The sequence below is a fragment of the Euleptes europaea genome, chromosome 9 (assembly GCF_029931775.1).
Source record: "Euleptes europaea isolate rEulEur1 chromosome 9, rEulEur1.hap1, whole genome shotgun sequence".
Classification (NCBI taxonomy): domain Eukaryota; kingdom Metazoa; phylum Chordata; class Lepidosauria; order Squamata; family Sphaerodactylidae; genus Euleptes; species Euleptes europaea.
Genome location: NC_079320.1, coordinates 10979741 through 10992681, shown reverse-complemented (window position 1 = coordinate 10992681; position 12941 = coordinate 10979741). Strand labels below are relative to the sequence as shown.

Genomic DNA, 12941 nt, shown 5'->3' with positions numbered 1-12941 from the left:
CCTGGCAGTTTCAGGAAACTGGGACTTTTCCTTTGTTGTCCTAGCCCCCTGGAATAGCCTGACAAACCATGTAGCAAGCCTCTTCCTTTAGAATGGCTTACAAGATCTCTCTTTTTCAAAGTTGAGGATAACTGAGTTTTTGTTGTTTCGTAATACTGGTTTTGGATTTATTGTTGAGAATGGGATTGGGGGGAGTTTGAGTACTCTGTGAAATTTTACTTTTATTGTATTTTTATATAATTTTTTAAAACACTGAATTTATGTGATGAGCTTCCTTGAGCCACTCAAAACAACTTGGGTATAACAGCTTTAAATAAAACAACTTGAATAGTTTATAGACCATCCAACATACATCTACACTCCTATCCCAGAGGGCTGAGTCAATGAACAAGTAAAACAGAGTCCTAAAGGTTTTAGAATTGTGATTGATTTTTCCAAATGATGCGGCAAAGAACACCCCGCCTCAAAAGTCTACTAAATGCTAACAGCAAACTAGAAGCTTGTATCTGAAGAATTAACTTGACTAGCTCAAAATTCATGTATTTAACACATCTTTACCCCACTTTTCACCTCATAACATGAGATTAATCTTTCGATACTGCAGGGGCACTCAAAACCACAAATGTGACAATCTTCCTCTATGCAAATATGAAAGTGACACTAGCATTGTTAGAATGCAGACTCAAGCACTAACTGAAGCTCACTTTGGCTCCCTGTTCCCCTCTCTCATCAGTACCCATTTACCTCAGTTTGCTATTTCTTTTGTACATTTTCACAAGTTTAACTTTCTTTCACCTGCCATTCCTTCTGGTTCCTATTTTTCAGTCTACTGAACATCCTTCCTTCATCCACTAGTTAGCAGTAGCTTAACAATATCTCCGGGTTTGTTCTTTTTTCTGCACACAGGTATAGAAGTCCTGGGGTTGCCCAAAAGCACAAGTTGAAGGCCTCTTGGCCTTTAGCTCTTACCCTGAGGGGCGGCACCAAGGACTGTGCAGATCAACTGGTGGAGACAGAAGAGTTGCCTGACCACTAGAAGCCCTCCCCTCACGTTGTTTGGTTCATTCTATCTGTGTATCGTTAGCTGCTTTGGGTCTCCATTAGGGAAAAAAGCAGGAACATAAGTATATCCATTCTTCATAAAGGTATTATTTATCTGGCCTGAAACTTCAAAATTGCAAACCTGCATTTATCTCCAACATAAGCAGTAAGTGAAATATCAAACGAGTACTAAGATAAAAGCAGGACAGGGGTCAGCCACCTATGACTATGGCCAAATGTGGCTTAGTACAGAACCAAATATGACTCCTTACAAAAGCAAAAAAAATCTGTTAAAGTTAAGGTATACCGGAGCAATAGGTGGGATGCTAGATAACCAATGTATGAACAGAATGGCAGGCAAAGATGTTTATGGAACTGAAGGGCTTCCCAGAGTTCTTTTACAGAAAGAGAAATGCTAGTAATCAATGTGTGGACCTTGCACAAATGTATGCCTGTGCAATAAAACAATCGTGCAGGGTGTTCCTGTCATGTATATTTATTACTGAGATTCTGTGTGTGCCACTTCCTACTAAAGGATGTGCCACCACCCCTGTTTGGATTGCAAAAACTGTATAGAGTAATAATCCACACATCAATTATCAGTAAATCTGTTCTATATTTTCAGTTATTCAAATCAGCTCTCTTATACTGGCTCTCTGCTGATCTCTTGTTCTGAGTTTTTATATAGCTTTGTTCTTTAATTGTTTCTGACCCCTGCTCTAGCCTTTCAGCTCTCAAAACTCAGTCTTATGACCTGAACACAAACTTTCACAAGTATTGCCAGAGTAAAGTTGCAATCCCATGAATCATCTTGTATATATCAGAATGTAGTACACTTAGCAGTCGGTTTATTTGCCACATGTATAAACACATTCTCTTCAAATCTATCCCATATTTGTATGCAAATCTATCACACAAAGTCTTTTGGTTCTACTGATACTTTTTAAAGAAAGTAACTTCTCCCCACTGCTGTTAACTAAGCCACCGCAAGTCCACAAAAATTACAGCGATCTGCCCCACATTCCCATGTACCACTGGTCTGAATAAGTAGTGTATAAGACAGAATTATGAGTCGGCTTCAGGCGAATGGCTAATTGCAAGAGTAAGTAAACCATCACAAAGATCTGTTCCATTTGAACTATTATCCATACAAGATTAGAGTCAGCATCTGAAGGCCTCTAGATCAGGGGTCCCCAACATTGTGCCTATGGGCAAAATGGCACCCGCCAAGTGTTTTTGGAAGTGGGCGGGGCCAGGCAGGGCTTTTGCCCAGCAAGGAAGGCTTCTGACTGACTGTGCAGATTTTTAAAAAATCTTGCTTTGACAGCAGCTGTCACCACAGCACAAGGATCTACACTGCGTTACAGAAGTTAAGCTGTGGCAATTATTTTGTGGCTGGCTCCGCCACCTGCAGCAGCCATTTTGTGGCAGCCATTTTGTTGCTGCGCCCACCATGCCATGTCAGAATTCCAAATGTGCCTGCAGGCTCAATAGGTTGGAGACCCCCTGCTCTAGATCAAATCCAGCCACTGAGACATGACACCTTAGTCCCAGTTGTTAACCTGGATATGAAGGATGAGAAAGAGGCTTCTGTGGCAGACTTTACTGGGAGATCACTTTAGTGCATAGAGTTTGAGGCACTGACTGGCCTACTACCCCTCTCTCTCTTCTCCAGGTAGACCCTTCAGGAAACCTAGTCCGTGGCCCAGCCCGGGCTCTCTCGGAAGGGGCCATAAAAGTACTGCCTCTGCTGGATGCCTGAGCATTTATTTGCCAAACTGTATGTTTTCAATAACAATTATAAATTCAATATTTTACTCCTCTACCAAAGGAAATTGTGAACATAGTGTGTGAAGTCAACAAAATCACTTTCTCAATGTATCATAAATAATAATTCTGGAAAGGTGAGCTTAAAGGAATAAGATGGGCATATTGATGTTATAGTACACCGTTGAGCAAAAGACCCACATAACTGCCAGCCTATTTCTAGACATATGCTGTTTGCTTTGAAATGGCTATTCAAAGACTGTCAGTCACATGTGACAGAAAACTGTCCAGAACTACTTTGTATCTCATTCATGTATCTCATGAAAGTGAATACATATTATTCAAAAGTTCTGGTACAGCTCTACATCAGTAGTTCTCAACCTCCCAGGGGGCCCCAGGATATTCCAAGGGGGCCACAGGTAAAAATTGCGTAAATGGGGGGCCACAGCACGAGACTAGGGGGCCACAGAGGGCTGATTCCTTGGATACGAGTGACAAGCAAAGGTTTTGTTGAAGCTGTGACCACGTGCTAACTCTGTATCTAAACACAGGTTTTGTTTTGGAATACAATTTGTACCTTCAGTGGACTGAAAACCTAACACATTACTTTCTTCATTGCACTTCTATGCATCATTTGCAACTGTGAATTTTTGTATTGCTGTAATCTTGTGCAACGGTGGTAGAGGCTTTGTTCTCCCTTGTATGTGAACATAGTTGTTTATTAGCGTGTTGTATTCCCTTTTTGTGGGGTATTTTTTGTAAATTTCAGTTTCCCAAAACTGCATGTGTGCATTTTGTGTGGCTGTTTATGCTTCTTTGTTTCTTGGCTATTTACAAACAAAACATTTAAATAGCTACCTTTCTACCGGTAGAACAGGAGGGGCCACAGGAGGGAAACAAGGTCGGAAGGGGGCCATGGTCCAAAAAAGGTTAAGAACCACTGCTCTACATGTCTTTAATGAACTTCTGAAAACTGAACCCAAGGTAACGTTCTCCTTTAGCACAATCCAGCCAAAGTTTAGGACTTCTATCCCGCACTGTTTTCAATGGGACATGATTAACTGAGGTGCTACGGGGGGGGGGGAGGTCTGACTTAGGAGATGGGGTTTCACCTGTTCTGGATGGGGTTGCAGTCCTCCAAAGGGAGAAAATTTGTAGCTTGCGGGTGCTCCTGGATCCAGACCTCCTACTGTATAAACAGGTGGCAACAATGGCCAGGGGTGCCTTTCTCCAGCTTCAGCAATGGGCTCTGTGTGGGGCTACCCTTGAAGACTGTACAGTTGGTACAGAATGCTAGGGCCAGAATGTTGACTGGAGTGGGTCATAGGCACCACATCACTTCAGGCTTGTTCTGTCTACACTAGCTTTCCTTTTGTTTCTGGGACTAAATCAGTGTGCTGGCATTGAACTTTAAAAGCCTTATATGACTTGGGCCCAGCATACAACCGCCGTCTCCCATATGAGCCTACCCACATACACTGGTCGATGTTGGAGGTCCTGCTTCGCGTGCCCCGCCATCTGAGCTAGATGGATAGCATCCAGGAAGGGCTGCAGCTGTCTCACCAGCCGAAGCTGCTCAAATGCACCCCTGGCCACCTGTTTATCCAACAGCAGGGCCAGGGCCAGGAGCACCCCCAAGCTACGACCAACCTGCTCCTTTTGGGGGAGTGCATTCTTTATATGTTTTTAAAGAATTATTGTTTTATTGAATTCTTGTATATATACTTTATTTTAAATGTTTTTAATGTTGAAGTGTTTAAATGTTTGATGTACACCAGCTCAGAGACCCTATTTGGGTGGAAAGGTGGCACAGAAATGTATCAAATAAAATCTTCAATTTTGTGCTTAAATTTGGCCATTTCGTTCCACAATACCGTATCAATGTAATTAAATTAGCTACATTTAAGTTCAGTTAAACATTTGTAAAGTTATACAAAAGAAACTGCTAAAAATCAACTTAGCTATTTTATTTTCTTAAACCAGCATACTGAAAAGACTGCACTATCCCTCATTACCAATCTTAAAGCAGATTTCTGCCAACACAGAAGAGGACTAACATTATTAATATTCACAGGTTAACAGATGATACCTTAAAGCTCCTCATTTTCAATTATACTTACAAAAATTTAAGTGCTGATGATACATAACTGGGTGAGTTGCCTACATCAGAACAACTGCAACAGTTCACAAATGAAAACTAGCTAAACTGCAAAGATAGAAACAGACTAATACAATAACACTACATTGCAAGCCACCTATTAAACCAATATTAATAATACAAGGAAACTGCAACTGCAAATTTCAGTCCCACAGCCAGACAGAGACAACTAGATAAAGATAGCGAGGCACTCGGACTCTCTTCTCCATGTGATTGAATTTGATCCTCGATTCCTAACTCTTCACCCCACTCACAAATACATACTGAAAAAGCTCCACAACCCAAAATAAGCTTCAAAACACCCCAAGTCTCTCTTGCACACACCCAGACTTTGTCTGCCTTGTAAGGTGACATACACTGACTGGGCTTTGGATCAGACCCCAGTGTTGGTGCCAAGAACTTCAAGAATCGCAGAGCTTTGCGCTGCAAAGTGCTGACACAGCTATACGCTGACTGTACCCTCACAATAAGCTTTGACGCACCCCAAATAATACCCCCTAAACTCTAGTGACTGTGTCCAATAAAGCAAGCAAACTGGGTGTGTCTTACATATACACATGCACATTCACCTCTGTGCAACTGGGTTTTCCAAGGAGACAACAGAAACTCCAAAAAAGAAGAAAAATCCTGGTTGTGGATCTCTTTTCATCTGCCCCAGGACTCTCCCCCTGCCTGATTTTAAACATGCTTATTGGAAAACCTACTGAGTTCAACAGGACTTGGTTTTCAATAAGTATGCTTTAAATTTGTACTGAAGTATGATCATCAATCAGTTCAATACATACTTAACTCTGCAGTGGGTACTGCTGTTCAGACACTACTGAAGCCATCCAGATGGAATCAATCAAAACTGCCCTTGAGGTGTCCTGCACAAGGCAAGATGACCATCCAAAAGATGAGCACCTCTTAAAACCTGAAAATTTTCATTAGTAACTCCCACTACTACAGAAGCCTGCCTATACAAGCAGTAAAACTAATCTGGAGTCCAGTAGCACCATACACACTGACATTGTTTGTTCCAGCACATGATCTTGAATCAGCACTCACTTCATCAGAATCCAGCCACCCTTTGGACTTATATACATGAAATGCCTACACCACCAGGTCTAGACTCCACTTTATGTACTCCCTAACAAATGGGCAAGTCAGGAGACATCTTCCAATCCAGTGTATGGTTTATAGATGAGCAATGGTGAGGTTTCCTATCCTACCCAAATACTGAATTATGCTAAAATCAGAAAAGCTCAAGTTGGGAAACACCTTATACCCAGAAGGGAGGAAAACATGACAGCAGCACTTGCTAAGTGTTATGTTTACAAAAAAGAGCATATGAACACTTCACTACTTGAATCTTGACTCATTTGCCAAAAGGTAGCAGTAGTATAGGTCCAGTGACCCATGACAACTGGGAAGTTTACCTTCCTTAGACTTCCACAAACAAATCACTCTTACAGTGGATCATGGCAACAGCATTATACAATGCAACCATTTTTCTTTAATGGGATGGATGGTCTTATTGATAAGCCACCTCTATCTTTAACATCTATGTAAAAAGAATAGTGTCAGAATCTGTAGCTTTTTGTTTGATAAGCTGCACCTTCCAAAATTCCCTCATTTACTTATTAAGTGTACAGAAACCTTACTGCTGAATTCCATTCAGCTACCCTAGAAACAAAAGAAAGAAAATAAAGATATATCATTGTAAAAGTATCACAGTTTCAAGACATGCCCTCCCATTCAAGGAAAAAATACTGGCCTGTCTTACAGAGCCATTGTAAGAATGTTGGAAGTGCTATGAATACTGAGTACCATGAAAAATTCACTACCTTTATAACCCCCCTTTCTTCCACTGGGAAAGTCAAGGCATCCGTAATGCAAGCTAAACACTTGCACAAACTTTTTTTTTAAATTGTCATCAAGTAACAGCTGACTTATGGCAACCCCATAGTTTTTTCAAGGCAAGAGATGCTCAGAGGTGGTTTGCCATTGCCTGCCTCTGCGTAGCAACCCTAGACTTAGGGGAGGGGCCGTGGCTCAGTGGTAGAGCATCTGCTTGGCATGCAGAAGGTCCCAGGTTCAATCCCCGGCATATCCAGTTAAAGAGACTAGGCAGGGAGTTGATGTGAAAGACCCTTGCCTGAGACCCTGGAGAGCCGCTGCTGGTCTGAGTAGACAATACTGACTTTGATGGACCAAGGGTCTGATTCGGTATAAGGCAGCTTCATGTGTTCCATGTGACTTCTTTGGAGATCTCCCCTCCCAAGTACTAACCAGGGCCAACCCTGAGATCTGACAAGATCAGGCTCACCTGGGCTACCCAGAACTATCAAGGCAAGAGACGCTCAGGGGTGGTTTGCCATTGCCTACCTCTGTGCAGCAACCCTGGAGATCTCCCCTCCCAAGGTAGCAATGTAGTCATGTCAGCAATGCTGATTCTATGACCTTAGGCAGACCATGAGAGGGAGGGCATCTTGGCCATCTTCTAGGCATGGACTAGGGGTCACTGGGGTGGGGTGGGAGTTGTGAGTTTCCTGCATTGTGCAGGGGGTTGGACTAGATGGCCCCGGTGGTCCCCCTTCTATGATTCTATACTGAGATCTGACCATATCAGGCTAGCCTGGGCTAACCCAGGTCACTGCTTGCCAGAACTACTCAATGTCTGCAAGGGCATCCAACCAGCTACCTCCCACCCCTCTGCACCGTGGGCCGCTCGCTAAATATGTTGCACGCCTGCAAATCGCAGTTCAGGTCGGGCCTTGCATTGGAAGAGGCTGAGCACTGGCGGCTGACAAGCCTGCAGGGGTGTGGGCAGGGGGGCGCCGAGGGTGGTCCCCGGGAGGGTCAGTTCAGGGGGCTCCAAAGGCCCCGAGCCCCCGTTTGTGGGGGGGGCTCCTCCTCCAGGGGAGCTGGGGCGGGGCCTAGCCCTCCCTGGCCCTGCAGCGGCCTCACCTTCCGCCAGCACCTCCTCCACCGTGACCTGGTAGCGTCCCACGGAGAAGACCCGGCTGCTGCCCACCGCCGGGCCGCCCGCGGACGCCGACCCCGCGGACGCCGCCGACGGGCCGCCGCCGCTGCCTCCTCCTCCGCCGCCGCCGCTCCCTCCGGTCCCGTCCGACTTGGGCATGCGAGAAAACTTCTTCATGGCGGGGGTCGAGGGAGGCAGCAGGGAGGAGAAGCCGCCGAGGCTGCGAGCCCTGCCGCCCGCCAGCCAGCCGCCGCCCAAGGACCCGCCCCTTCTCGCCTCAGGCAGCGCCCGGCCGCGACGACGCCGACGGTGGGAAGCGCGCGCTTGACAGGCCGCCGTTGCCGCCCGAGCGGCCTCCGCGCCTCACATTCCGGGCTAAGCGAGGCTCGAGTGTGGGGTGGGGGGGGGAGCCGCGGCCGCCCCCTTCGCCTTCCCTCACGCGCACGCCCGACGCTCCTGAGGGGAGGCGAGCGCGAGGAAGGCCACGCCCCCCTTTCCCTGCCTGAGAACGAGGCTCGGAGGGGGGCTCGCGCGCGACGCGACCCCCCCCTGTGCGCGTCGAGGCGGGGCGCTACGGACTCCGCGCCCCTCCCGCCGCCGCCGCCGCCGCCCACGGTCCGAATCCGAGGCTTATGCGCACGCGCGCTGGCTCGCTCTTGATAACGCTTTCTCTTGCGTCTTATCTCGGGGGAGGGGGGGGGGAGGGGAGGGGGGGAGGGGGGGGAGGGGAGGGGAGGGGGAGGAGGGGGGGGAGGGGAGGGGAGGGGAGGGGGGGGAGGAGGGGAGGGGGAGGAGGGGAGGGGGAGGGGAGGGGAGGGAGGGGGAGGGGGAGGAGGGGAGGGGGGAGGGGGAGGGAGGGGAGGGGGAGGGGGAGGGAGGGGGAGGAGGGGGGGGAGGAGGGGTACCTCTACACCCCCAGTGACCCCTACTCCCTACTTCAAGGCTTCCTTTCCCAAGAGATGCCCTGCCGGAAGTGAGGTTGCCAAGCATGGCAACACATGCTAAACGGGGGTTGAGATGTTGCGTTTTGAGCAGCTCGCAGGTTTGGGTCTGGGCCCTCTGAACTCATGGGCACGCTGGGCAGTTGTGCGGGGCCTCACAAGCATGGGGACCCCGTGCTGATCTACGTATGTTGTGACTTCATAGAATCATAGATTTGGAAGGGACCACCAGGGTCATCTGAAGAAAGCTGATAGGAAGAAAATAGATTCCTTTGAAATGTGGTGTTGGAGGAGAGTGTTACAGATTCCGTGGACTGCCAAAAAAACAAATCAGTGGGTTATAGATCAAATCAAGCCTGAACTGACCCTAGAAGCTAAAATGCCTAAACTGAGGCTGTCGTATTTTGGTCACGTCATGAGACGACAAGAGTCACTGGAAAAGACCGTCATGTTAGGAAAAGTAGAGGGCAGCAGGAAAAGAGGAAGACCCAACAAGAGATGGATTGACTCAATAAAGGAAGCCACAGCCTTCAATTTGCAGGATCTGAGCAAGGCTGTCAAGGATAGGACATTTTGGAGGACTTTCATTCATAGGGTCGCCATGAGTCGGAAGCGACTTGACGGCACTTAACACACACACACACCAGGGTCATCTAGTCCAACCCCCTGCACAATGCAGGAAATTCACAACTACCTTTCCCCCCACACCCCCAGTGACCCCCTACTCCATGCCCAGAAGGTGGCCAAGATGCCCTCCCTCTCATCAGCTGCCTAAGGTCATAGAATCAGCTGTCCCTCGCTTCACCAAATTCTGCCATCTTCAGGCTCCACCTCCAAATCTTCAGGAATTTCTCAACCTGGAGTTGGCAACCCTACATGTGCTGCCTCGGATGATATTGCCCTCTTCAAAATTACCATTGCTTGAGACACTACTAAAATCTAAATTAAAATAAGTAGTTAATAAGGGGACATAATGCACTTGGCTACCATAGCAAGCTATTACAGAAAGAATAGTATTTAAATATAAATGTATAAATATAAAATTTAAGTATAAATTGAATGATGTCATTCACCTCATTGGAAATTATAAAGAGATTGCATTACAAACACTCTCCTAAGCACAGTTTCTGTTTCTATAAAAACTTAAAACCTGCATTGCTAATTGATATTTTACTGGAGTATCAGATTTGTTGAAGTTAGATGGATGTGTGTGTGTTAAGTGCCATCAAGTGGCCTCTGTCACCCTATGAATGAATGTCCTCCAAAACGTCCTATTGTTGGCCTCGCTCAGGTCTTGCAAAATGAGGGCCATGGCTTTGTGATATGGTTAGTGATATCAACTCATCCAAGTCTGTTCAATGGCCTGTAAAAGTAAGATGACATGGGTATGATTTATGAAGACCATTTTGAAACCTTATCTCTCTATATTTTGACCAAAGGTGCTGCTATTTAAAAAGTTGCTTTTACAATTGTTGCGTAGATTTTTTCCAGTTCTAATGTTTCAAACTTGACTTCGTTTGTTATCAAAGCAGTCTTTATCATATGAACAGTTTGGGTATGGCTTTAACTGACGTAGCTTTGGAAGCTGTGAGAAGTATTTCATCAGCATAAAGCTCCATTTCAAATGCCTGGTCTATAGTTTCGTTATCTTTATTGTTGACGTCTCACATTATGGCAAGATCGAAGAGTACTGGAGACAAAGAGCATCCTTGCCTTCTTTGCAAACAAATTGACCAGCAGTCGGTTTAGAAATAGAATGAGCTCCTCCAAGATTTTCTAATCTTTCAAGGAATCTGCCTTGAGCAGGCTGACTTCTCATTCTCCCATTAAATTATCCTTTGCCGCTCTCAATGTTCTCTTCTGGAGCATTTTTTGTCCTCATCTCGTAGCCTTTTGGGATTGTTCCCTTTTATTTACAAAGTCGTATTTTTCTGCATACAAGAGCCTTACCTTGTCTCTGGCTGGCCTGGTTTTACTGTTTTCATTATCCATACTGGGGCCAGCCAGTTTAATGATTCACAAGTTGTAAAAATATATTCCCTACTCACTGAGTCAAAGGGTATTTAAATAAATGATGAGGCAAATCTTCTACTTGAGAACTTCCTCCAATGCAACATCAGAAGTTTTATTCAGATCAGCTACCGTTAGGGTTGTCAACGCCAGCATGACGGAAATTCCTGGAAATTTGGAGGCTGCACCTGGGGAGGGAGCTCAGTGGGGATTTCTGATCACTCTAGTAGGACTTACTTTTTTCCTAGATACTGTGGTATACCACAGAGTCTGCCCTCCAAAGCTGCTGCTTCTTCCGGGGAGATCAGCTGTAATTCCAGGAGAACTCCAGGCCTCACCTGAAGATAGGCAACCCTAACTGACATCTGCTAGAAATTAAGCATAATAAATAGGGTTGCCAGGTCCTTATTCACCACCAGCAGGAGGTTTTTGGGGTGGAGCCAGGGGAAGGCAGGGTTTGGGGAGGGGCTTCAGTGCCCTAGAATCAAATTGCCAAAGCTGCCATTTTCTCCAGGGGAACTGATCTCTGTCGGCTGGAGATCAGTTCCAGCTAGTACCTGGAGCTTGCCAACGCTAATAATAAAAGGTTTCCAAAAAGAACAAAACAAATAGTCTTTCAAACAAAGCTGATATCATGGTATACTGAGATGTAATCTTCAGCCTATTCAGATATACTAACAGCCCATTCCTGAAAATGCGGCGTGCGGAGTCGGCGGGGAAGAGGTGCAGCAGCGCCTCTTCCTAAGCCGATTCACGCAGGCCAGGGAAACAAAAAAAGCAGTTTCGTGGCTTTTTTTGTTTTCAACAGGGCCAAAAGCCCCCAGCACCGCCATTCTGGTGGCCAAAAGGGGATAGGGAGCCAACTAGCTGGCGGCTCCTACCCCCAAATTGCCCCCCCTGCGCCGACTCAGTCTCTGCACGCCTTTGCCGGCGCCACGGAGAGGCCGCGCTGGCGGAGGGCCGAGGCACGGTCCTGCGGCGCTCACCCACCGGCGGGACTGGCCTCACCGCCAGTGTAAGTATGTGTAATCACGCGATTACACGTACTTACGCTGGCGGCGAGGTCACGCCTCCTCCTATTGACTTTCGGCCCAATTCTCAGGAATGGGCTGTAAATTGCATAAGGCATACAGATTTTCTTCCCTAGTTTTGAATTTAGACCTGACTGGTGCCTTGAATGAGAGACATTTCTGAAAAGCTATACAAACAGATTGCTTGAGCCAGAAATGTTGTTTTTTGTATATTTTTGTAACATTTGATTTCCACTCTCAAGCTTGAGACTGTACATCTAGGAAACCATTCTCAGTGCTTATTCAGAAAACAATGAAGATTGAATGTTCTATAATGTCTCCTAATCTCTGTGTTGATAGCCAGGTTAGATTTCAGAGTAATTAACTGCACCTGCATACCCCCAGTCATTCTCCAAAACGTCAGTGTTCCTGCAGCTGTCTGTTCAGTTTTCATTTTGGCAGCTTCCATACATCTTTTAAAACTTCTTTTCCAGCTCCCATTATTTAGACAAAAGTGCACGAAGAACCAGGTATCACTTTACCTGTTCAATTGCCTGGGAGTTGAGCTTTACATCTAGAAACAATCATATGTGGGGTTTTTTCATAATTATCGGTGGGCAAAGTCTTTTTTGCAATACAATACAGAGTCCATCAAAATCTTGACAAGAATATGCCAACAGATATGGAAAACAAAACAATGGCCCACAGACTGGAAACAATCCATTTACATTCCAATTCCCAAGAAAGGAGACATCAAAGATTGCAACAACTATCGGACCATTGCATTAATTTCTCATGCAAGTAAAGTGATGCTCAAAATCTTACAGCAAAGGCTGCTACCATATATGGAACGAGAAATGCCTGATGTTCAAGCTGGTTTCAGAAAAGGAAGAGGCACTAGAGATCATATTGCAAATATACGCTGGTTACTGGAGCGTACGAGAGAATTTCAGAAGAAAATCAGCTTGTGTTTCATAGATTACAGCAAAGCTTTTGACTGTGTGGATCATGAAAAGCTATGGCTGGTTTTAAAGGAAATGGGTGTGCCA

General features: G+C 45.9%; 1 protein-coding gene across 1 annotated transcript in view; it reads right to left on the bottom strand.

Annotated features, from left to right (window-relative positions):
* Positions 1–8108, bottom strand: part of BMP2K (BMP2 inducible kinase) — a 52156-nt gene extending 44048 nt beyond the window's left edge. The window contains exon 1 of the mRNA XM_056855692.1: positions 7916–8108. Coding sequence (XP_056711670.1) covers positions 7916–8108 — 193 coding nt within the window. The remainder of the gene's footprint in view (positions 1–7915) is intronic.
* Between the last annotated feature and the right edge of the window lie 4833 nt (positions 8109–12941).